The 26022-nt window shown below is 47.7% G+C and overlaps 1 protein-coding gene, 1 long non-coding RNA gene and 2 pseudogenes across 3 annotated transcripts in view; 2 read left to right on the top strand and 2 right to left on the bottom strand.

Moving 5' to 3' along the window:
* LOC149333818 (uncharacterized) overlaps positions 1-26022 on the bottom strand; it is a 148477-nt gene that overhangs the window by 13290 nt on the left and 109165 nt on the right. The gene's annotated exons all lie outside the window — the stretch shown is intronic.
* LOC149333821 (uncharacterized) lies at positions 187-19091 on the bottom strand. Its single transcript, XM_089555820.1, has 2 exons — positions 19080-19091; positions 187-18027 (listed from the first exon to the last, which is right to left on the bottom strand). Exons 1-2 carry the CDS (start codon positions 19089-19091, stop codon positions 17173-17175), a joined length of 867 nt encoding a protein of 288 aa, XP_089411946.1. The 3' UTR covers positions 187-17172.
* On the top strand, positions 1857-10433 carry LOC149333822 (uncharacterized; annotated as a pseudogene).
* LOC149333820 (uncharacterized) lies at positions 21189-24955 on the top strand (annotated as a pseudogene).

Below are 26022 nucleotides of genomic sequence, written 5' to 3'. Positions count from 1 at the left end.
GAGCTGGCTGAAAGGAACTTCACGCGTTGGTCGACTCCGCCCATCATACGAGGGAGAATTAAAAAAAAGGACGGGAGCCGGACGCTAATTCGATTTAATTAGGGAAATCGGCCATACAGGGCAATAAGTTGCAGTTTCTAAGAATGCTAGGAACGTGTGGATCGAGTTGGCGCGGCAAAAAGACGAGTTCAGAATCCTCTTCAGTGCACCTTTAAGGCAGCCCACCTGAACCTGCTGTGGGCCCCATTGAGGAAGCCTACATAGGCTGCCCACATCAACCTGCTGTAAAACCCACTTAGGCTGCTGATGTAGGCAGCCCACCTACTTTCGCTGTTGGACCGATTCAGATGTGCCTCACTTGGGCTGCCCCGATTGGTCCAAAGTGGGACCAATGGGGTAGCTTGGTGGGCTGCCCTCTTTGGGCCTACCGGGGCCCGAGTTGCAGAGCCTGCATTGGCCCGACAAGCATTGCCCTCATCGGGCCCACTAGGGCCCGCACGATAGCCCACATTGTGCTACTTGGGTATATCCCTGTCAAGCGCACAAAATAAAGTGCACTTACGGCCCAATCTAAGCTCACTTTCCAAAGTGCGCACTCAGGTTGGAGTGCGTTCACAGAACACACTTTGAGGGGCGAGTGCACAGCCTCGACGGCAGTAATTTTTTGCTCATAAAAGGTATTATGTTACAAAATATGTATACAAGTCGCTTTTACCTGTTGAAGATATTTTTTTATTTGTGCAATGACTTCATGACAGCCACTAGTAAAACAGCACACAACAAAAAAACGAGACAATCATGTACGCAACTCACAAAGTGGAGCGTGGTGTGGCACTGCGGCGACGCCATTTTCATCTTGGTGGTGGTTCGCATCATTTGTTCGTTCTCCAAGTTGGTACAAGGTTTACCTGAGGCATTGTTTTACCATTCTGTGGACCACCATTTCAGCTCTCAGTGTTCCTGCCAAAGTGTTTTTCCTGTCAGGTATGTTTCTGTTCACAACTTCTTTCAATTATTGGTTTGCAGAAAGCTTGCAGGAAGATCTTTTGTATCGTGCGTTGGCGTACCCATCTGTGCAGTGTGCGGTGAATGCGGCGACAATTATGGCAGCTGATAAAAGTTGCCAAAGCATGGAACGGACTATGTGGACCAATGAAGAGACGCGAGCCCTAATTAGAACTTGGGAGGACCTTTTGCCGGACCTCCGCCAGACCAAGAGAAACCTGAAGGTGTACATGGAGATGGCCGAATGGCTCCGTGCTGTTGGCATTACCATTTTCAGTCGGCTATTTTCAAGCATTGACAAAAAAATAGGATTTTTGTACTCGTGATTGTCTCTTGCTATAAACGTACCTCCCCGCGGGTGTTATTTGATTTTAGGCAGCCGACAAGGACAAGCCTTCGGACGGGGTCCAGGGGCATGCCATGGAAGTTTTATTGGGAACTGCATCGATTTCTTTGTTCCCTGCCAGTCAACGATGCAGGCCTCATGGAGGACAGCATCTGCTACTCAAACATTAGTGTCTCCCCTGAGGAGGTACAGTATCTCTCATTAAACAGCATTTTATAGCTGATGCAGAGCCATTTGGTATTGAGTTGATGTAAACGAAAAAGCTACAAGAAATAAGGGCGTACTTGAACAAGATAAAAGGAGCACTGATATATAAATGGAAGCTGTTTTATTGTTTTCATAGTCACAAGAGAGATTTTTTTTTGCATGCAATTAGTTAGTTTTAGCCTTCTTTCTTTGTATACCTATACTGCAGAAGCATTAGATAATATTCTTTCCTCAGATTTTCAACACGGTGCATGATTAAGTAAGGCAGACTAATGAATAGTGTGGCGACCCTCCAGAAATGGAAGCAAGCAGCGACTCCCTGGAACCAGCACCCATCACTCAGGAGTCAGCTGCACCACAGGCACGTACTTCAGTGATACCCGTGTTACACGGGCATTTTCAACAACAGTTGAGTATTTCAACTATCGTTGAAGTCAACTGGATTCGCTTGCTGTTACACGAGCACTTCGTGTTCAGTTCAGTTAGCACACTAACCACGTGACGTCGCATCTAGAGCAAAAGTGAAAGTAAAGGAAAACAGCGTATACATTTTTATTTGTGCAGTAAATGATTGTTGTGTACATATTCTTTCCTATAGCGACAAATTGTGTGTATTTTTTTTTGCTTTTCAGTAAAAATTTACGCGACGGTATCGGTTCGTAGCCAAGACTATCCGATGTGGGTCGGTTCGCTGGTCGTCGTCGTTTTTTTTTGTATTTTCTCACTTTGATTGCTCAACGCATGCGCTATGTCTTGAGTTGATCGTGATCGCTGCGATAAGCTGCTGCTTCAGCAGCAGGCTTTGGTTTGGCCAATTCGAGCTGCGTGCTCTACTGAAAAGAAAATCCACCATCAAAAACAAGAGGCAAGCAGCGGAGAAGCAGTGCCACTTCCTCGTGGCACGTGCAATGCACTTGTGGGCGAAGGAGCCATGAGTTTGGTCACTGCACCGGCCTCCGTCATGGTACGACACCACCGTGCCAACACTGTCGGAGCAAGATTTCAAAGCCAACTTTCGTGTCTCAAGGCAGACGTTCGCCTATGTTGAGAGTTGCTGCAGGCAGCTTCAGAGAGTCGACACGAATATGAGAAGGGCCATCTCGGAAAAACGCGCCGCAATCTCTCTCTATAGGCTCGCTACTTCGGCAGAAGAAAGGTCTGTGGCCAATCTTTTTCGAGTCAGCCGCCCTTCTATGAACATCATATTCAGAGAATTCTGTGACATCGTTGTTAAAGAATTTGAGCCTGTTGTGATCAAGATGCCAACAAGACATGAAATACAAGACCATATCTGCCAGTTTGAAGCGGTGACTGGTTTTCCACAAGGGTTTGGTGCCCTTGACAGGTGCCACTTCAAAGTTTCACCGCCTAAAGAGAATGCCCAAGATTAATACAACTATAAGGGGTGGTACAGCATCATCTTACTGGCACTTGTTGATCCCACTTATAAGTTTATGCACATGATTGTGGGATCTCCTGGCAAAAACCATGATTCAAATGTTTATGATTGCACTTTGATACCAAGTTAGCTGACACAGGTTTCTTTACTGTGCCAGCAACGGTGATGGTAGAAGAGGTTGGAGCTGTCATATTATGTGATCAAGTTTTCCCTCTACTGCCTCATCTAATGAAGCCGTACCCTCACCGGCAAGCAGGGGGTGAAGCTGTCAGCGTGTTCAATTATACACTCTCGAAAGCAAGGCAAGGCGTGCAGTTGAAAATGCTTTCGGAAGATTCAAAGCAAGATGAAAAGGTCTCAGGAGTTGGTCCGTTCAAATGCCGGGTTACACACAGATTGCAATTGCGCATGTTCTGTAGTTTATGAACTTCCACTCTCATGCAAAAAAGTCTACATTGGTCAAACAGGTCGCTGTATTAACATTCGCCTGAGGGAACACCTTAACTCACTTTCAGACTCCAGATACATCTTAAAGATAACTGCCGCGATTGTAGGAAAGAAAATGATAGAAAGAAACAGATAAAGTGCTGCCCCTTGGTCACAAAAACTAAAATTTTGTTTCGCCACCGGGATAAATTACCAGGGAAATTATGGAAGCCTATTTCATAAGGAAGCAGTCACTAAAGAGGTATCATTTTTAGATAATTCATGACTTTTTTTCACTTGGGTGTTTGAAGGCTTTTGATCGAACTTCGCCAAGTGTGCGGATGAGTTGCGATTGTTTTTGATTTTGCTGGACCAATACTCTGTTTTTGCACGCGATTATGGTGTATATATGTTTGCTCCTTTCAATAAAAAGTCAGTTTCGAGTCAGCGCTCGTCTGTGTAGTCTTCTTGCTTCGTCCTTCGTCTTGTACCCCCCTCGATGATATATGGATTCAGCCTGACACTGATGCAGGATATACTGCGTGTTACAAGAACACCAAACCAAAAAGAAAGTACAGGAATGACACACATGTTCATACAAAGAGAGAGGAAGCACAGCTTTAATCCAGAACTGCACTCACACAGAACGAGCGGGAAAGAACACACCACAGAGCACACTAATTTTTAGAACTGAATGTTATGTTGTGTAGGCATGAAAAAAAATAGTTTGTTGTTGTCAGCGCACGTGAAACATTTTTATGCAGTAAAAAGAAATTATTCTGCGGTTTCGTATAACTGGAATAAGACGCCCGTCAGAGATGCGCAGGTACTACGTGTGGTATGCATGTGCGCGACTTTGTGTTGCTGTGGGCATAGCTTGTTTTTTTTTTCTATGCTCTGGCATTTGTGAAAATTGATTCGAAGGTGTCTGACCCATTCAAAAAGCCATGTCTTCAAATGCGCCAGCATTTGTGTATGTGAGGTACGAGGACATTAACAGCTGCGCGGTGGTGCCCGTAGCGGACATCAAGGACTTTGCGCTTGCTAATTCGACTGATTTCGGTGCTCGGACCTACTTGGCCAAATGGACCAATAGAGAAGGAGAAGCGGACTTTTACCCGGCCAGCATTCTTATGCTAGGAGGTAATCAACTGCACTCTTCCGTTTGGTGGCGAGTAGAGCTCATCTCTGTCTCTGTCTTAATTGCAGGGAGCCTTCGAAAATGACGTGTACGCTTCAATCAGCCCGAACCGCCACCCTTTTGTATATGCCTATTGTAACAAATGTCAAAAGTGTTGTCCACCAGTTACATGGCCTATCCTTCCCTGGAACTATAGCTTATACAAGTCGCGATTAATGATTGATGTCCAGCGTGCTTTATTTCATGCAGTTTGGGCATCGCAGTTAAATGCATTGTAAGATGCCAGCAGCAAAATACGTGCAGGTTTTACGCAGTATGGGCATGAAAAAAGAGAAATTAGTATTGTGAGATGTGCACACACATTCTTTACTCAAGTAGATGTTGGAAGGAGGAAATAATTTTGCGGCTGTGTGCTGAAGTGAAACACAGTGTTAGGATGTTTTTAAGCATGCCTTTACAGAAATGCTACCGTTCACATGCAGGAGAAAACGTTCTGCACGGCAGTATATTTTCTTTGTTACAGGTAATTAAATTGCATATAAGTGCATTGAAGTTTTTCTATTTATTGATACTGTGATCTTTTCACACAGCCTTAGCACATATGCAGAGTCTTATTTTTAACATCGGAGCTCCAGAGGCGCCAAAACCGCACTGTAGGTGATATTGCAGAAGCTTTTTGGTGAGCTGTTAATGCTTTTTAGAATCACCAGCTATCCCTAATCGACGCCTTTATTATCAATTGAGTCACTCGACGCTTCTGTTTGTTCTTGGTTCAGGTGATGCCGATATGGCTATATATCAAGTGTGTCGAAAGTACAGATCAAAACGGCCTATTTTGCAGATTCTGAGGTCAAAATCTTTGAGAAAATAAGAACAAGCCGCCTGCGGATTCAAAAGCGCCTACCGAGCAGCGACAGTGAGGAAGAGATGCAAGAGGTATAACTTGTTTTCCTACAATAATTTGTAGTGCTATTTGCTGCCTTGTGTCATGCTTGCTATTACTGTATTCGTTTCAGCCTTGGTGCTTCCATGTTTATTCTTCTGCATAGTGCACAGCACTGCCGAAAAAACAGAAGGAGGCAACTAATAAGGAGACCTGCTAGCTGTCCTTGAGAAAAAGAAGAAAAAAATGGGAACTTCAAGAGATAGAGGTTCGAAGCTGCTTATGGATGAGCTTCAAGGAGCACGCACAAAAATGCAGCTCCAAGATAATCAGATAGAAAAATTGAAAGAACAGTTACTGGAACAGCAGGAAAAAATTGACAAGATTACAAAGCTTAATAATTATGTGCTCCAAGAGACCATAACTGCCACAGTTTCAAAGCAAAATTTTAAGGCCACATAATCAGGGCAACATTGATGCAATGAAAAATACTGTCCTCACAACCTATTTTCACACAAGCTCCACGGACGCAAGGCCAGATCATTCGCTGTGCCCAAAAGGTGAAGAAAGCTGGTGTACTTACAACAAGGCCGTGGCAAATAAAGAATCCTCCACCTAAGCACCGATACACCCTGCCAGACTATGTTGCAGAGGCACTGTTGCCTATATATACGCGCCTCTCTGACGAGAAATTGCTTGAACGCTGCCAGAGAAGCAAAACGTAGAATTCAAATGAGTGCCTACAGCCGGTGATATGGTCACTCGTACCAAAAAACAGGCACCCCTCTCTTTATACTGTTGAGAGTACGATGGCAGAAGCTGTCACAAGGTTTAATGCTCGCAAAAGCATGCCAGTGAGGCCATCCTCAGGGAACTATGTGAACAAAAGCAGTGTGAGGCTCCAAAGATGCGCCGAGAGGGACGAGCGCCGGCAGGTAGCATCTGACAGGAAGCATACAGATGCTGAAAACTTCTGGCAGGCAATGAAAAGAAAATGAGGGGAAGAGATTGATGGCGATTATGTGCCTGGAGGCTCCTAGCATAAGATCCATTGGACTACAAGTCTGAATTTACAGAAAATAAACTCTGGACTTGTTTCAAACTTCTTTCCTTGTTTTCTCAAAACTGACTTTTTAACCATGGCACATACTGTTGCCCAAAATATCTCCAGATGTGGTAGTCAGATTTGGACAATTCTTGTTGTGTTTTAAAGCTGATGAATTACTCTGCAATAAAATGAAAACAATGCAACATTCCTATTCTCAAATTTTATTAAAATGGGGGCTATATTTCAAAAAATAAAAATTTTTGAAGCGTGCATTTCACACGTCTAACTTTTATGTCAGTGAACCAAAAATTAAAATTATGATTATGATGTACACTCTGGCTTTTGTACAACATATAGAGAGCAAATTTTAATAAATATTTTATGACGAACTTAATGAAACCATGGGCACAATAATTAGTCATAAATTAATGAATATTTCAAAATCTAAAAAGTCAGGTAAAAATAGATTGCATATTTGTGATCACAACACAAAAATACGTTAGATATGTTAATTTCGTCAATGTATGATAAAATTGTCAAAGTTAGTTTAAGGAGCAGTGTCTCCCCTTAAATCCTGAGTAAAAAAAAATTCCCCTTCGCTTTCAGTGATCTCAAGCAACATTCCAGGACACAGGCAGAGCACTTCACCATGGATGTCCCATTCAATGACTTGAAAAGGTTGCTGCAGACTCTACAGAAAAAAAAAACGCTTTGCGACCCATTTTGCTCTTGAAGCCCACAGCTTCCTAAACATGTGTTTTGAACGTGGTCACGGTGTAAGAAGTAGCTTAGGTGACTGAGCGGCGCGGGCTGGGTGCTAAGCGGAGAAGGCGCGGAGTTCTCTTTTCTCCACCCGTCAAGAGAGGGCGCTAGCAACTTGCGCCCGCTGAGACCCCCGCGCTCCCTCTTCATGCATGCCTACATCACCGGCTGGTTACCGCTGTGTTGCTGCCACATGGTTGCTGCCCACCGTGTTTTGTCAACGCATTTTTCACTTGGCCGTCAGGTACATCTCAGCCTTCGGACTGTTTCACGAGCCTGCATAACGGGAAAGTGCTTCGTACCGTTTTGCAACACTGGTTACAAGTGTTGCAAAGAAAAGTACTCGCTTTTCAAGCCGCCAACCGAAGAAGCAAGACTTGAAGTATGGAGACGGGCTATACCTCGCAAAGACCACACACTCCAAAGGACGGACCATGTTTGTGAGAAGCATTTCGCTTCTCATTTCATCCTGAAGACGTGGTCTGCGGAAATCGACGGTCATGTGTTGATGTCTGGAACAAGAAGAGCGGGCCTTTCAAAAGACGCTGTGCCGTCAATTTTCGAAGGCACTCCAAGCTACCTCTCGAAAAAGATTAAAAGCCCTCGAAAGCATGTGAAACGGCTAGCACTTCCTGTGGCTGCTTCTGTGAGGGACCGGGACAGTGACAGCAGCAGGATGCTGACATCAGCTAGCGACATAGATGTTTTTCCAGCGGACAGTATGGAAACATCTTCTGACGACAACGCTTGTGTTGCAAAATCCAGTGAGAATGATCCATCTCACTCATCGTTTGAGCAGCTTTTCAGTGCAGTATCTTGCATTAGCCTACCACAGCCTTCATGGGCAGCGCATCTCATCAATGTAGCAGGAGCAAGGGACGTCGTGTTTATTGACGCTGCGGTAGTGCATAGGACAAGCGACGGATCGTCGGTACTACTGTTCAACAGGAAGGCGGTGCACATCAAAAGAGACATGACCGGGCAAGTCTACATATTCGACAAGTTGATCGACTCTACTGCAGTGGGCGTAAGCCCCTTCGCCACGTCACCCCTTGAAGTTCAAACCATGCTGAAAGTTGTTGACAACACAGAGGTGTGTGGGGGAGGACCTGGTTTGAAGGACTTCCCTGATGTGTCCCCTGAATGTGCTTTTGTGGACTCTAAAAAAAACTGGAGACACAACAAATGCCTTTTGGTGACATCTCAAGGTGCCATCTGTCGTCTCTGTTCTGGCCTTGCTGACACCCTAAGGATACATGCTGATCGCCGAGCTGCGCAAGCCAAGCAGGAAATACCTTTCAAGCGTTTCAGGTTGTCGGTGCGGCCTGTCCAGCAACAGAAGCTTTCTGCTTTGAGATGTGCAAGGTCAGTCCTTCAGCGTTCAAGAGCACGACTGGCAAAGCGCAACAAGCTTCTACTGGGGCAGTTGCAGGCGGCGATGAAGCAGCTAACAGATTTGCAGGAACAAGATATCAAGGAGAAACTGAAGGGACTTGATATACCGCCAGCACAGCTGCTTTTGTTAGAAGGATGTATAGCAGCGGCTAAGTGAGCATCAAAAACAAGCAGACGGTACACGGACGACTGGATCCTGTTGTGCCTCTTGCTGCATATATGGAGCCCGGCCACCTACTCTTTTTTTACGGAACAATGACATATTGCCTTTGCCGTGCGTCACCACCGTGAGAAAATATATTAGCATGGTAGGCCAGAAGTGCGGTTTTGATAAGAACTTCTTCAAAGCCTTCAAGATAAAGGTTGCCGCAAAGACCGCGTTCCACCGGAGGGGAATCCTTATCTTGAATGAAATTCAAGTAAGAAAAGAAGTGGCCGTCAACTCGCAGACAATGACGTACACCGGTCTTGTTGATCATGGAGAAAAAAGTAATCAAAGCAATGAAATCGCAGATCATGGCCTCGTCTTTGCTTTTGCACCGTTTGGTGAAACATACAGCCAGTAGCCGTGTTTGCGTCGAAAGGACCAACAAAGGGGACGCTGCTTTCTCAACTCCTGATCCAGTGTATCGTACACCTAGAAAACGCCGGCTTGTTCGTCGACGGAGCAGTGTGCGATGGTGCATCCACCAACCCCACGATGTGGAAGCAGCTCGGTATCACTGGTTCTCTGGGTCACGTTCGTAATTCTTTCGAGCACCCAATGGACAGTTCTAGAAATGTGTACGTACTGTCTGATACACCTCATCTTTTCAAGTGCATCAGAAACAGGCTACTAGACAAGAAGGTTCTCAAAAAAGACGGGAAGCTGATAAGGTGGTCCTGCTATGATGCCTTGTTCGTTGCAGACATCAAGAACAAAAACAGAGCTCAAGGTTTGCCCCAAAATAACATACAGCCACATAAACCCTTCCAAGATGCTGAGGATGAGGGTAAAGCTTGCCACGCAGGTATTCAGCAAATCTGAGGCTAAAGGGATTCTTTCTTATGAGGCGTCTAATCAATGTGGAGCCAGCGGTCGAAGTCACGCTTTATTTAAATGACTTGTTTGACGCTTTAAACCAGCGCTTTCCGGCAGAAGGCTTAAAACTGGAATGCAAGGATTTTGGTGTCCTGGAATCTGCATCCGAGTGGCTGGACTCGTGGGAGCAACAGGTCGTGAGCAGTGAAATCCACAAGGACCTCTTTCTGACGCAGTCAACTGCCGAAGGCCTACGTTTAACATTAAAATCTGTGCAGGAGCTGTCAATTCACCTGCTCAAGAACTGCGGCTTCAAGTATGTATTGACGGCAAAGATGAACCAAGACCTGCTGGAGCGCTTCTTTGGCATAATCAGGCAAGCTGGTGGGCAGAATGAGCACGCGACGTTTCCCACCTTCCTACAGCTGTACCGCATGCTCAGGTTATATTCTTTGGTAAAACCACCGAAGTTTGGGAATTTTACGGTGCTTGATAAAAGGCAAGCAGCTGTTGTGACTTTGGCTGACATCAGAGAAATATATAAGGGCTCAGCTGCGCAACATGCGGGAAAGTTGCTTGAACTGAAGCAAAGACTTGACGGGCTCATCAATGATGGAAGCTGGGAGCGCGACGATGTCTTCGATTTCGACGACCCTGACACAGATGCAACTGTAGTTGACTGCATTGTCTACTACGTTACAGGGTTTGTGTCAAGAAAACTTTGCAATGGTACAACCTGCTCCATTTGCAAGGGTGCTTTTGAAGGACAGAACCGCATCCTGAGCCGCATCACGCCGTAGCGGCCGACTGCGAACACGAACAAGCTGTCATTCCAGGGTGTGCACTCGACTTGAAGCAAACCAGATGTAGGCTTGTTACTCTTCCCCTGCAGATATGACTGCGCTTTTTTATTTGGGCTAAAATTTGCTTAAATGAGGCGATCACATTCCTCTTTATTTTCATATTATTACAGAAACCACTGTTCAAACAGAGCTGACGAGACACCAGCTAGAGGCACTGCAGGCCGACAACCAGCGCTTGAAACAAACATTTGACATCAGAGCTTCAAATCTTGAAGGACAAGAGCGCAGCCATCTCCGAGGCATCGCTGTGTCAAGATGAAGGAAAAGTGTCATTTTAAATAGGATTGCCAAAGTTTGTTACGCTTATTGCAGCTTTTGAATAGGTTCAAGTTTCTGCAAGGCCCACTCAACAGAATGGCTTAGAATAGTTTATTGAATTTGTTATTTTTATGATGAATTTAAAATGCAGCTTTCCCCTGCAGGATCCTGCGTACAGATTTGGAGTGTCATGCTCAACTGTAAGCTGAATACTTGAAAAATGGCTGCATGGGACATTCTGGCAATTGGAGTCACAGATTATAGGGGCATCACAGCAGCTGCTGCAGAGTACAAAGCCACACGCATTTTATGATTCTTTTGGAAGCAAAATAGCCATCGCCATTGACTGCTTTGAAGTAGAGACTGAACGGCCATCTGCCCTTGAGCCTAGGAGTCAGACTTGGTCACAGTAAAAAGGCAGTAACACTGCGAAAGACCTGGTAGGGATTGCTCCACAAGGTGTAATTACTTTCATTTCTAAAGGCTGGGGTGGAACGGTCTCTGACAAGCACATAACTGAAAACTGCGCCATTCTTGACAATTTGACTCAAGGAGACGTTGTTCTAGCAGATAGAGGATGTGACATAGCAGACATATTGGGTTTGTACTGTGCAGAACTGCACATACCTGCTCTTACAAAGGGCAAGAAGCAGCTCTCAGCCATGGAAGTTGAAAGCACTCGAAGGCTGGCGAATGTTCGCATTCATGTCGAGCGTATGATAGGCTTAGTTCGCAACAAGTTTGTAACCTTGAAGGATATTCAGCCAATTAGCTTTGTGACAGCCAGGCATGCAGACAAGTTCACAACACTGGACAAGATAGTAGCAGTCTGCTGTGCTCTTACAAACTCGTGTCCGTCTGCGGTCCCCGCTAATTGAAAAGTCCAGGTTTTGATCAGGCATAACAGGTCAGTGCAGTAGCAAAACTTTGGAATATGCTGCTTTATGCTGTGTAGTGCTGAACTCCTTGAACTGGACAGGCTATCCTACACTGACCATAGTAGGTGTTAAGGGCACATTAGCATGAAAGTTACGCGCTGAGAGAGAGCACAGCTAATTTATATTTGGCGGTATATGACCTGTCTAGCACAAGATATAAAATGGTTTTGGTTTCATGTAGTTTAACATCCCACCACAACTCAGGCTATGAGGGACGCGATAAATTGGGCTGGGGATGACTGACAGCGCTTGGATATCAAAGCACAAACAGGTTTTTATGCAAGTGACATACATATTGTGCATCTTGACGTACATCTAGAGACATGAGGCAGTCGACGACACCGGTGCACCCATTGTCCCCTAAAACCAGCGCCTTTATGTGACGGCAGGTACGTGCCTACTTTCTCAATGTTCAATATTTGATGCATGTAGTGCACAACATACATGCTTTCCTTTGGTTGCAGACAACGTGAACGTTTGGCTGAATGTGCCGGCAGCCCCTGCCCCACCTACCACCGAGCCCGAGGAGTTGTGGCCTCGAGCCAAAGTTCTGTTCCTGATATACAAAAATTTCAAACAGACCCTTCTAAATGCCTAAAAACTAAAAGACAACTCTGGGAAAATTCGGCCGATTTGGAGAATTCAAAATTCGCACGCCATTTAACCTACTCGCAAATCGAAAACAAGTGGACGGGTCTTGAGAAAAAATATAAAACTATGCGTCACCATAACAGCCGATCAGGGACGGGCCGGAGAACATGTGACCTTGACAGGCCATCGAGTTGCATATGTTTTCTGACGCTTGTCGCGGGGCGCCGCTGGGCGCGTAAGCGCTGCGCTGGTGCGCCTCGGATGTGTCCATGGAGATGGGCCTTAAAGGTCACGCGTGGCTACCCGGCCGCCGCTGCGCGACGACTGAAGATTAGGTAGTATTTGTAGAGCATGATCTCGGTAGAGTCTATTGCATGGAAAACTTATTACGTTTTCCTGATTATATGCACATGTGACGTTTGCCCCTGAAGCAGTTAAGTCATTCCACAAGCAAGTGAAAAATTTTGTGGCACTTTTTACTTTTTCGGTCGAGGTAAAATGTGCGACAGAATACCTGTACCAATTTTGGATGTCTTTTGTGTAAATAATGCAGTTCGTGTTGTAGTGTGAGGGTGTAATATATCACACAGCAATATTTGTATTATGCATGTCGTAGTTATGGGCTATGCATGTGTCTTGTTTTACTGAAGGTATGCGTGAAATAGCATGTTTGCAAAGAGCTGTATGCATATTACTTATTAGCTGTATGCACTTGTGCAAAGAACAAGCAATGGGTTTGTAACGTGCATGTGCCACAAGCCCACTCACACTGGTCGGTACCAGAGTTTTCATTCGGCACACCCTGTGGCACATAAACGCTCCGTTGCATCCGCACTTTTCGGCCGCGCTTTCCGCCTTTGCTCAAGCATGAAGAAATTCAGATCCGAACTAAAAATCGTGAGGAAGGACCTTTCCAACAACGGGTAACCTCAAAGTATGATAAGAACTGCAGAACGCCGCTGCTCACGTCAAAACATCGAAGCAACGGCCACCAAAAAAAGTAAGCGGGCAAGCATCCCCTACGCTCCAGGAGTCAGCGAGGCCTTAGGCAGGGTCTTCAAGGACTACAAGGTCCATGTTGCCCACGTGCCACCAAGTAAACTGAAGCAAAAAATTTTCAGAGTGGAAGACCCGGTTGAACGAAGCAGATTTCCCCGAGTGGTATACATGATTCCCTGCAAAAACTGCAACGCTTCATACATCGGCGAATCAGGCAATTTCATTAGGCACTTGAAACAACATCAAAATGACGTTGACAAAGGCCACATGAAAGAAAATGCCTTGGCTGAACACTATCAAGCTGCATCACATACCATCGATTGGGACAACGCTTCGGTCATTGCGACGGAGAAGTATTGATCTTCCCGCCTACTTTTAGAATCGAGTCACATTCAAGCGACACCACGTTTTAAACCGAACGCGGGGTAATCTTCCTGAGATATACGCATGCCAATTACGCCACCTGCACCGTACATACACCACCTTCGTCAATCCGCTGCATTGTGAACAAGGAACCCGTATGGGCCCCGAAACGTCAATTTGTTTAACCTTTTTTCTTTCTTGGCGAGTGTTTCTATTCTCTGCTGCTATGTTCCCTCCTCGCCAGACGAGATTCCGTCAAACCCTCGACTACTATGCATATTAATTGATGTCATATATGTGTCAAATGGATCCTACATTTTTTTGTTCTCAGGGAGCCCGCTGAAATTTTTTTAGAAAACCCATAGTACCAACCCGCCCTACCTGCTGGGGCCAGGATTGGTGCGGAGCACCCAAGAGTGAGTAAATTTTTTGTGTATTCGGCAATTGCGACAGAAAATTTACACGTACTGTAGCAACTGCATGCACAGCCCCTGCCAAAAGTAACTAGTCAATTGGGTTGCCTCTCAGCAATGTACTGGAGCCCTAGCTTATGGTACCACTACACATGAAAGGCCTCAAATAGTGAGCAATGGATCTCCTAACATATTGTCACAGATGGTCCTTAATCAAAAGGGCTAGGCACAGGCCGCAAACAGGGAAGCAGAGTCCCAGCTCCGAGAGCACGCGAGTCCCTCACTTCTTCGTCCTCTAGGCGCCGCCTGGGGACACCTGGAGGCATTATTCCCCCTCCCCCCAAAAAAGAAAGCAAAAACGTGGGCGCAATTTGAGTGAACGGGAGGAAGTAAGCAAGTGAACAAACGGTCACGTGCCGCTCAACGGCTGCAGGCACAAATAAAAAGAAAACGCTAAAGAGGCGGCACCCGTTACAGCGTAAAGTAAGGCTTCATGCGCAGTACGTGCACGACCTCAGGCTAAGGTCGACGGCGCGAGCTCGGCAGAGTGCCATCGGGGAGGACCTCATACGTCACATCCGTGATGCGGCGCAGCACTGTTTACGGTCCAAAGTAGCGGCTCAGGAGCTTCTCCGACTGGCCTGGGCGACGTACTGGGGTCCATACCCACACTTTGTCGTCGGGGGTAGTACTCTACGTGTCGATGTCGTTGGTTGTAGCGTTGTGCATCCGTGGCCTGCTGCCGTCGGATGTGCATACAGGCCAGTTGCCGGGCTTCCTCTGCGTGCTGAGTAAACTCCTTGGCATCTGACATGAGTGCTTGGTCAGCAGGGGTGCACGGAAGCATGGCGTCGAGCATTGTTTGCACGTCACGCCAGTAGACGAGGCGAAACGGCGTAAACCGAGTCGATTCCTGAATCGCCGTGTTATAGGCAAACGTCACGTATGGGAGGATCTCGTCCCAGGTCCTGTGCTTTACGTCGACGTACATTGCGAGCATGTCCGCTAAGATTTTGTTGAGGCGCTCCGTGAGCCCGTTTGACTGCGGGTGGTATGCAGTAGTCTTGCTGTAGGTTGTGTGACTCAGCTGAAACACCTCGTGCAGGAGCTGCGCTGTAAACGCAGTGTCCCTATCAGTGATTACAGAGGACGGGGCGCCGTGTCGTAAAACGATGTGGTGTTTGAAGAAATGTGCGATTTCAAATGATGTACTGCGCGGCACCGCCTTGGTTTCCGCATAGCGCATCAAATAATCAGTCGCAACTATGATCCACTTATTGCCAGAAGATGATACAGGGAATGGGCCCAGAAGATGAATGCCGACTTGGTCAAAAGGTGTGCGAGGTGGTACAATTGGATGGAGCAAACCTGCAGGCTTTAGCGGTGGCGACTTACGACGCTGGCACTCCCGGCAACCTCTGACATAGCGGTGGATGGTCGCTGCAAGTTTAGGCCAACAATAGGCCTGACTCACTCGAGCGAGCGTGCGTGCAAATTCCAAGTGGCCAGAGGTGGGCTCATCATGATGCACGGAAAGGATGTCATCGCGGACGTCTGATGGCATGACTAGGAGGTAGGTCCGGTCACCGTTGCTTGATTTTTTCATGTAGAGTACGTCATTGCGAATGCAAAAAGAGGAAAAGTGGCGGGAAAAGTGTCGAGGTACGTTGGAAGCATGGCCCTCTAGTCCGAACTGCTGATCCGAACTGATGCCACTAAGTCCGAACTGCTGATCACGCCTAGGAAATGATTGTCATCCTCTGTGTTGTCATCAGCTTGCTCGACGGGTGCGCGCGAGAGCGTATCTGCATCTTCGTGTTTACGTCCGGACTTATAGGCAATTGCAAAATCAAATTCCTGAAGGCGAAGGCACCAGCGTGCTAGGCGGCCTGAGGGGTCCCGGAGATTGGTGAGCCAGCACAAGGAATGGTGGTCTGTGACAACTTTGAAATGGAGACCGTAGATATAAGGCCGAAATTTCATCGTGGCCCAGATAACAGCGAGGCACTCCTTTTCTGAGGTGGAGTAGTTTATTTCGGTGCACGAGAGTGTGCGACTCGCATACGCAATCACACGTTCTACGCCTTCTTGATGTTGAACGAGGACGGCACCAAGCCCAATATTGCTAGCGTCGGTGTGTATCTCGGTGGTAGCCTCCCCATCAAAGTGAGCAAGCACAGGGGTAGTGTGCAGCCGTCGTCGCAGCTCTGTGAAAGCAGCCTGTTGCGCGGCAGTCCAGACGAACAGTGTGTCTTTCCGCATTAAACGGGTCAGTGGTTCAGCGATGTTGGAGAAGTCTGCGATGAAACGGCGGTAGTAGGCGCACAAACCCAAGAAGCGCTTGAGTGCTTTCCTTGTAGTAGGACAGGGAAAGTCGGCTACAGCGGCAGTTTTCTCGGGATCAGGTCTTACACCGTCGGCGCTCACAACATGGCCGAGAAACTTGAGCTCTTTGTAGCCAAAGTGGCACTTCTAGGGTTTAAGGGTCAAGTCGGCCGATCGCAGGGCATCCAGCACGGTCCAAAGGCGTTCAAGGTGTTGGTCGAAGGTTTCTGAAAACACCACCACGTCATCTAAGTAAACTAAACAGGTTTGCCATTTGAGGTCAGCCAGGACAGTGCCCATCATGCGCTGAAACATCGCCGGCGCTGAGCAAAGGCCGAAGGGCAACACCTTAAATTCATATAGGTCGTGGGGTGTGACGAATGCAGTTTTTTCGCGGTCTCGTTCATCAACCTCAATCTGCCAATATCCGCTCTTTAGGTCGATCGACGAAAAATACTTGGCGCGGCGAAGTCTGTCGAGTGAGCCGTCGATGCGAGGCAGCGGGTAGACGTCCTTTTTCGTTATGGCGTTCAGCTTACGATAATCAACGCAAAAGCGCAATGTCCCATCCTTCTTCTTTACCAGAACAACAGGCGACGACCACGGGCTCTTAGAAGGCTAAATAATGCCGTCTGTAAGCATCTCCTTTACCTGCGTTTGGATGGCGTCGCGTTCCTTCAGGGAAATGCGGTATGGCTGCTGTCGTATGGGGCGAGCATCATCGGAAGTGATGATTCTATGCTTCGTGACCGCCGTCTGCCGCACTTTCGAGGAGGATGCGAAGCAGGTTTAGTATTGGAGCAGTAGGGCACGTATGTCGCGCTGTTGAGTCGCTGAGAGACCGGAGCTAATATTGATACGATCCAGGGACGTGTCCGGATGTACCATGGCCTCAGACGCAAAGCACTCAGTAACATTGGCCAATTGGTCGGCCCACCCGATGGCAGTAGCTCGGAAAAGGCTACGAGGTTCATCCGTAAAATTGGTAATCAGGAGCTCCGACCGACCGTTATGGATGTGGACAAGGCTTCGGGCCGAGCAAATACCGTGTGTCAACAGCAAGGAAAGGTTGCCCTCGGCGACTGCAGGTCCATCACGTAGCCCATCATCGCATTCGACGCTTGCAAAAACACTGGCGCGCGGCGGGATCAAAACAGTCTCAGTGGAAATACGAAGGGCGGAGCTGCGTTGGCGAACGCCGGAGGAGTCGTCGGCTTTCGCTGTAGAAAACGTAACAGTTCTGTTCCGCAGGTCGATAATGGCACCATTCTCACGGAGAAAATCTACGCCCAAAATAAAGTCAAGAGAACAGTTGCCGAGCACCAGGCAGCTAACTATGAACGTCGAGTCGATCTTGAACCTAGCCGTGCACTGTCCTAGCGGAGTAACAATATGGCCCCCCGCCTTCCGGATCTGCATGCCAGAGCAGGGAGTCGTGACTTTCTTGAGAAGCGCTGCCAGTTTGCCACTAATAATTGAAAACTCTGCTCCTGTGTCCAGCAATGCGCTAATGCTGTGACCGTCGAGAAGCACGGGTATGTCGAGTGAGAATCCCTCCTTTAGAAATGGACGGACCGTTTCCTGGCGGATTTTATTGGCTGCAGCACGACCGGAGCCCAATACACACTGCGTGCCTTGCAGAAGCTACCCTTGACTCTTGCGGAGTGCTGAGACTACCATGGCCTCCAAGTGGTGTCGACCTCAATCCAGTTGAGAATATGTGGGGCCTGATGAAAAGGCGCCTCAGTGCTCAAAGTCGCCGCATTGCCAATGCAGATGCTCTTTGGAGAGAGATTCAAGTGGCCCGGAACGCGCTGCGCGCAGACACGGACACTGTTCCTTCTCTGTACGCATCCATTCCGCACAGAATTACCAAAGTTATAGCTGCAGAGGGCCACTACACAGGTCACTAATTTTGTTGCCTTTTGTGGGGACGCCTTCGTCCCCTGCGTTCGCTTTCCCTCAACTCACTAGTTCCCTGTGCTTAGCTTCCCCGCAACGCACTCCCTTTAGTGGAGTTACTTCTAACTAACAGGGGAGGGCGCTTGCGTCGCGACACCAGCGCCACGGATGGCGTTTCGCTGCGCGCTCGCGGGGAGCGACGGGGTCTCTTCTGCTCGGCACCGGGATAGCGTGTGGACGTTCACGCGCAAAGCTCCGCTCTTCGCCGCGGGTGACCTCGTGTGGAAACATATTCCCCTCAGCTCGCCCCGTCCGGCCTCGGAGATATTTCCTCTGCCCTACCGTGGGCAAACGTTCGCTCGTAACCGTGCTGGTGAGTCGGACATCCTCAATTCCTCAGTGTATTTTGTTGCTGGCTGGCGTTATTGTTGTTATAGCAATAAATGCCTTGTTTGTGTCCGCCAGTGTGTCGTTCCTTTGTTCCCGCAGAGCAAGGCTCGCCGTGGTCGCCGTGGTCGCCGTGCGCTCGGTAGCGCATGCGACCACGGGGTGGGGTCCACGCGGCTTTGAACTGTGTCAGCCGCGCTTAAGCGGGGAGAACGGATTTATCTCCCCATTTATAAACCCCACACTTTATGCTCTTTTGTTTGTGTTTGTCTAGGCAAAGCAACTCATTCTGAATACATCTTTTCCACTGCCATCAATTGCATGCTTCTTTTTCCCACCAGCAAGGAGCTTGGTATAGCCTAATGCTCAAAATGAATCATTGGCACGTTATTTAGAGAAGTTCACACCGGCGCCACCATGGAGGTTTGGAGGCGTACACATTCTACACTTAAGCATTACCACAGGACAAATTATGGTAACATTTTCGCCGAGCGGAATACAAGAACCAATGCGCCGTGGGATAAGAGAAATGACTAAATAAAAATATGACCGTTCAGTGCAGACAACCTCCACGGAAGTCCTTATAAATGGAGCGAAACTTCATATCACGTTTATATAAAAGATCATCAATTCGTATTAGATTTCTCATGCGTCAACGCGAAGGTATTCACCCCAGTGGACAGAGTGTAGTCATAAAATAGACTAGACAAACCTATAGAATTTTTTTCATTTCTTTGTAGCAACATGCATTGCAGAAATAGAGACAAACTTAGCTCCCAAAGCTAGCTTCCTTTAAATGACTGCAGGTGCAATTATATAAAGGCTACTCATTAAGGTCAAGTTGCATATTCCCTTGCATATGCAGGTATAACACATCCCACATCGAGACTCGAAACATCGTTAAGCGGGCCCTTGGTGTTTACAAGCCTTGTTTCGACATAGGGCTGCAAACCCACCCCTTCAAAAAAAAAGAAACACCATCGCAGCATGTGCAGCCTAGCAGAATTTGGTCTGCTTGATGCAAGATCCACAGCCTCCCGAATATATCTGTGCACCTCGATCACGATGACCAGCGCTGTTCGACCACCTCATGCACTTTTAGGCATGAGGTGGTTACGCAGCCTGGCTTATTTCGGCCCGTTCCTTTTCGTGATTAAGGTGAAGAAAACAAAATGAACCATCAAAAAAAGCTGCTGGCCAAATGTCTATGCCTGACGGCAGTCTTCAATTGACCATGGTGGGGCATCTGGCAGACAGCTTTCAAGGCGACGTGATGCAGGAGTTACCTATGAAGGCAACGGTACCAGCGGTTAGACAAGTTGCTAGACATTTTGCTACAGTACACCATTGCAGGCTAATGGTTGGTTTATGGTTTGGTTTATGGGGTTTAACGTCCCAAAGCGACTAAGGCTATGAGAGACGCCGTAGTGAAGGGCTCCGGAAATTTCGACCACCTGGGGTTCTTTAACGTGCACTGACATCGCACAGTACACGGGCCTCTAGAATTTCTCCTCCAAAGAAATTCCAGCCGCCGCGGCCGGGATCGAACCCGCGTCTTTCGGGTCAGCAGCCGAGCACCATAACCGCTGAGCCACCGCGGCGGCCGTTCATTGCAGGCTAATGAAGCAGCTTGTTTAACAGGAGAGGGCCAGGGCAAATCACTACCGCACTGCACACTTGTCGTTATCTCAAAATGTGGTGCAAGCAAAGCACCTAATGGTTGCTGGTTTGTGCAGTCGAAATCCTTGCAACAATTGCAGCACTGAGTAGTAAAGGGGAGCTCACCAAGCAAAAATTCCAGGAACAGCTGCAACATATGTTTCCATACCTTGCAATGTTCATGCTTGCACTACAAGTGGCACTGAAGATTGTGCAAGCACATTCATGCAGTTGCACAAGAAAATCAAGCTTTCAGGACCCAGGTGAAGACTTAGTGTTGCCTTCAACTTCTGCACAGAACAGTTCATTTCCACTGCATGAGGCTCAGCCACTTCTTGATAGCGTCCAGGCTGGAATGATCACATCGCCACAAAATTCCAATAGCGCAGACATTCAACCACTAGCTGCAGCGATTGTACAAGTCTTCATGAACAAACAAGACTGTGTTGATTCGGCAATGAGAGAATTGGTGAAAAAGAAACTTCGCGAAGTCAACAAGCTAGCAAAGTGACTCCCAGATTGTGACGTAGTGCAAGTCATGCACACGCGCCTAGCCGGACAGAAGCCGCCCCCATTTCAGTTATCTAACCGCTTGCCTATATAACCGCTCGCCTTCTTGAATAAAGCGTCGCTCATGCACCATGCTTCGTCGTGTCCACATGGTGTCAGAAGTGGCCGGTTAGCGACCGTGCAACGCAACCGGGCAACATAACCGACGGCAGAAGCACAGCAATCCGGGAGGCCCGGGTAATTGCATCGGACCAGAGCCATGACAGACGCCGAGCAGCACGTCCCCCAGCCTACCGCCCCCGTCACTTCGCTGCTGCCACCACCGAAGGCCCTGGATACAGCGGGAGATGTCTGGCATAGCTGGAAAGCATGGAGGCAAGAGTTCGAGCTCTTCTGAACTGCAACCTACCTGGACCAACAACCGAAAGAGGTACAGGCAGCAACTTTTCTCATCAGTATTGGAGAAGACGCACGCAAAACGTACAGCACTTTCGTATTTGATGCTGGAGAGGATAAAAGCGACATTGCTGTACTGAAGCGAAAGTTTGAAGCGTTCTACAAACCAGCACTAAAGCTAGCTTATCACGAGTTTCGATTTGGAAAGTGTGACCAGAAGGAAGACGAACATTTTAACGATTGGTTAACGGAGCTGCGTGTACTAGCAAAAAGCTGTGAATTCGGCGAGCTGGAAGAACGCATGCTAAGAAGCAGAATCATTCTGGGAATGAGAGACAAGAAACTTCAAGAAACGCTTCTTTCAGAAAATGCTTCCTTGGCCAAAACTGTTGAAATCTGTCGAGCTCGGGAACACGGCAAAGTGCAAAGTGAAGAAATACACTCCAGCAAGAACCGTCAAGTGGAGGTCAATGCAGTCCTCCAAATGAAAAGTCGCTGTAACAAATGTGCTCGTGTTCACAACAGTGCAACATGCCCTGCAAAGGGACGCACGTGCTTAAAATGTGGCAAAAGAAATCATTTTGCAGCTGCGTGCAAAACGAAAAACCTCTGCGTGAAAGAGCAAAAAGTGGCTTCACTAGAAGCAAATTCAGACGGACAGACAGATAATTTCTGGTTGGAAACTTTATCGCCAAGCAGCAAGAAAGATGACCGCTGGACTGCAATCGTGAAAATAGAAGAAACGCCAGTTGCCTGCAAGCTTGATACAGGAGCCAATTGCTCGGTCATATCACGCAGCCAGCTGCAGAAGATAACTCAAAAGCAACCCGAAAACTGCGCTGTCATGCTGAACACATTTTTTCGCTTTCAGAAAAAAGCAACGAAACGTAGTCACCTTCATGTGACCGGACCCGAGGAAACATTTGAAACGACATTCTTCGTAATGGAAGATGACATAACCGTGACTCTTAGCGGCTCGGTAGCCGAGAAGCTAGGCTTGATTCGCCGAATTGCTTCACTGGAGCACAAAGAGCTGTACAACGTAGTCAAGCCGTATGAAGACGTCTTCTCCGGATTAGGCGAGTTCAGGGGTGTCGTCTACCACCTGAAGCTCAAGCAAGGTTCTCAAGGAGTGGTCAAAGCAGCACGCCGGATTCCGTTCGCAGTCGAGGACAGAGTAAAGGCGGAACTGGACTGCATGGAAGCAGCCGGAGTAGTTTCCAAGGTGACCGAGCTAACCGAATGGTCCAGCCACATGGTTACCGTCATAAAGAACGACAAGGTACGCATATGTCTCGATCCATCTGATTTGAACAAAGCGCTGCTGAGGGAACAATATCCTATGCCAACGCTAGAAGACATTGCACCGTCTCTGTGTGGAGCACAATACTTTTTGACTTTGGATGCCGCTACGGGATTTTGGCAGATAAAACTGGATGAGGAAAGCTCCAAAATTTGCACAATGAGCACTCCGTACGGTCGTTACAGGTTCCTACGTATGCCTTTCGGCATTTCTTCGGCTCCGGAAATATTTCAGCGCGCCATGCACAAAGTACTAGAAGGTCTCACTGGCACAGCAGTCGTAATGGACGACATTCTAGTCTGGGGTGGCACTAAAGAAGAGCATGACGCAAATCTTGTCAATGTGCTGACAAGATGTCAAGAGCACAACTTGAAACTGAACAAAAAAAAGTAACTTCTTGCATGAATCTGTCAAGTACCTAGGCCACGTGTTGACGCGCGACGGGTTGAGCCTGGATCCAGGGAGACTGGAAGATATTTTCCACGTGCAGGCCCCTTGCAACCGGAAAGAGCTACAGACATTCTTGGGTATGGTGAACTTCGTTTCCCGCTTCATTCCTAATATGTTAACACTCACAGCATCGTTCCGAGAACTTTTGAAAAAGAATGCCGCATGGGTTTGGGAAGACAGACATCAAAAGAGCTTTGAAGCAGTGCGCGAAGCACTAGCAACGGCTCCCATATTGGCATATTACCAGAAGGGCAAGCCAATCACCCTATCTGTAGACGCCAGCCAACACGGAATCGGCGCTGTGATAATGCAGGATGGACACCCCCTTAGCTTACTCATCTCGCTCGCTGACAGAAGCGTAGCAAAGGTACACGCAGATAGAGAAAGAGATGCTAGCAATCGTCCACGGCTGTGAAAAATTCAAAGACTACATTTTTGGACAGCCAGAAGTTATCGTGGAATCTGATCACAAGCCGCTCGAAATGATTTTCAAGAAGCCATTATGCCAGTGCCCTCTTCGCCTGCAGCGTATGCGTCTAAACCCACAAAAATACCTTATAAATGTCAAGTACACTCCGGGAAAACAACTGTTCATCGCTGACGTGTTATCACGTTTTCCTAATAAAGCACAGCTCGTAGAACAGTGCAGGCATTTCCACGTTAACACTATCGCTTGTCTTCAAGCTTTAGACAGGTGCCTGGAACAAGTTCTGCGCGAGACGGACCATGACCCAAGCATGGTGAAACTTCGACAGTATGCAAGCACAGCGTGGCCCATTGACAAGGCTGACGTCACTCCCGAGCTAGGCAGCTACTGGAACTTCCGCGACGGGCTGCATACTGAATCCGGCCTTGTGTTCGGGAGCAATCACCTTATCATTCCTGCCAGACTGCGCAGTGAAGTACTGGCTTCTCTTCATGCTGCGCACACAGGAGCAGAAAAAATGAAGGCACGCGCCCGAACCGTTGTCTTCTGGCCAAGTATAAACAGCGATATTGAGGAAGTCGCTCAACGCTGTCAAACATGCCAAAAGTACAAATCAAGAAATGCGCGACTACCGCTGTTAAGTCACGAGATACCAACTCTGCCCTGGGAGTCAGTAGGAGCTGATATCTGTCATCACGACGGTGCCGAGTACTTAATTGTTGTTGACTTCTACTCTTTCTTTTTTGAAATCAGGCTTGTGCAAGCGCCGTCAGCTAACAAGGTTATTGCAGCATGCAATGACATCTTCGCAACACATGGCTTCCCAAGGCGACTTTGCACAGACAACGGACCACCCTTCAGTAGCCAACAGTTCAAGGATTACGCCGATAAGATTGGCCTGCAACACGTCCGGTCTAGTCCGTACTATCCCCGCTCGAATGGAATGGCAGAAAGAGCAGTACAGGAAGCTAAGAAGCTGTTAAGGCGGTTCCGTTTCGGCAGCACTGAATTTTGTGCCGCATTGCTTCAGTGCCGAAATTCACCTCGGGACTCTTCTGCAGAGGCCCCCTGTGCAGAGGCTCATGGGTTGACAGACAAGAACGCTGCTTCCTGTACCAACCAGCCACCTACAGCCACAAACAATGCCACCGAAGACCGTGCGACGAAGGCTAGAAGACATTAAGAGCAAGCAACGCTGCTTCTACAACAGCGGTACACTGCCTCTTCCAGAGCTTCGCACTGGCTCGACCGCAACTATGTACAACGCGCCCTCAAGATCATGGTCCCCTGTCACGGTCGTACAGCGGGCTGAGACTCCTCGTGCCTACATCATCAAAACGGAAGAGGGTCAACAGTTTCAGCGCACAAGACAACACCTCAATCCGGCTCCTCCTCCCTCGTATCCAGACCACGAGACACCCGCGCCGCTGCCAGCTGTGCAAGCCCAAGACACTACAGGGACATCAGAATCTACACAACTCCGCAGGAGTGAACGGAAGCGCCAACCGCCACGAATATATCCGGCGCCAGAGTTATAAAACTCTGCTTGTTTCAACGATAAAAAAAAAAGAGGGGAGATGTGACGTAGTGCAAGTCATGCACACGCGCCTAGCCGGACAGAAGCCGCCCCCATTTCTGTTATCTAACCGCTCGCATATATAACCGCTCGCCTTCTTGAATAAAGCGTCATTCATGCACCATGCTTCGTCGTGTCCACACAGATAAGCAGCCATCAGTACTGAAGACCACTGTTAGCAATGAAAATCCAGGAAATGAGCCCGAGATTATTCGCCATAAAGCCCCAAACCTCTGCTTCCACTGCGTCTGCACGTGTTCCAGCTCCTATGCTTCTGCAGCAAGACTATTTAAAACAACTGCAGCAGGACGATTTGTAGGCGCGTGTCAGTACTACAGACAATCACCATTAATATTAGCATTGTTGCAACAAGGTGTACAGCAAGCTCATAGTCGTCATAATTCTGGTGCAATTATCAGACACAGTGCAAGATATGACATTTTGGCTTACATCGCACCTCATTTTAAAGGAAATTTTATCAGAGGAAAAAAATGTTTGAAATTTTTTTTAACTATACGGAGTGAGCAGCGAGTATACAAAAGCAACCTCAGCTCAAAAAAAAAACTTCACAAAGGAGCAGATGCAAGAGAGACTTCGAATCCCAACAAGTCATCTTCAGTGATGAGTCAACGTTCAGGACATACTGGGACCAAGAGAAATGTGTATGGCACTCGCTGAGAAGCAAATTTCAGTGATCACACTCATAGGCAACTAAAAACGTGGATGAAGCCAGACGAGTGCACTTCTTTAGCACTGTAGTGGACAAATCCCTAAAGCTGCCGAAGCAGCTGCGAGGTCACTACACAAAAGGCTCAAGGCAAACGAGTTCACCGAAAGAACTGGGAGCAGCTATGGTCTTGGTGGCAAAGCGGTCATGGGAGTTTAGTCAAGCGATTGAGTTTTATAGAGACTGCCACCGACCCAGAAAATAAGCATTGAACGCACATTTATTTCTGATATTACGTGCTTATAGCTTTGTGCCAGCCGTCGTATGGTATGTTATGCAGGGTCCCGAGTTGTATCTGCAGT

The sequence above is a fragment of the Amblyomma mixtum genome, chromosome 8, assembly GCF_055824585.1.
Source record: "Amblyomma mixtum isolate Tamu chromosome 8, ASM5582458v1, whole genome shotgun sequence".
Taxonomy (NCBI): domain Eukaryota; kingdom Metazoa; phylum Arthropoda; class Arachnida; order Ixodida; family Ixodidae; genus Amblyomma; species Amblyomma mixtum.
Note: the sequence above shows the minus strand (reverse complement) of the source record. Positions and strands in the feature narration are given on the sequence as shown.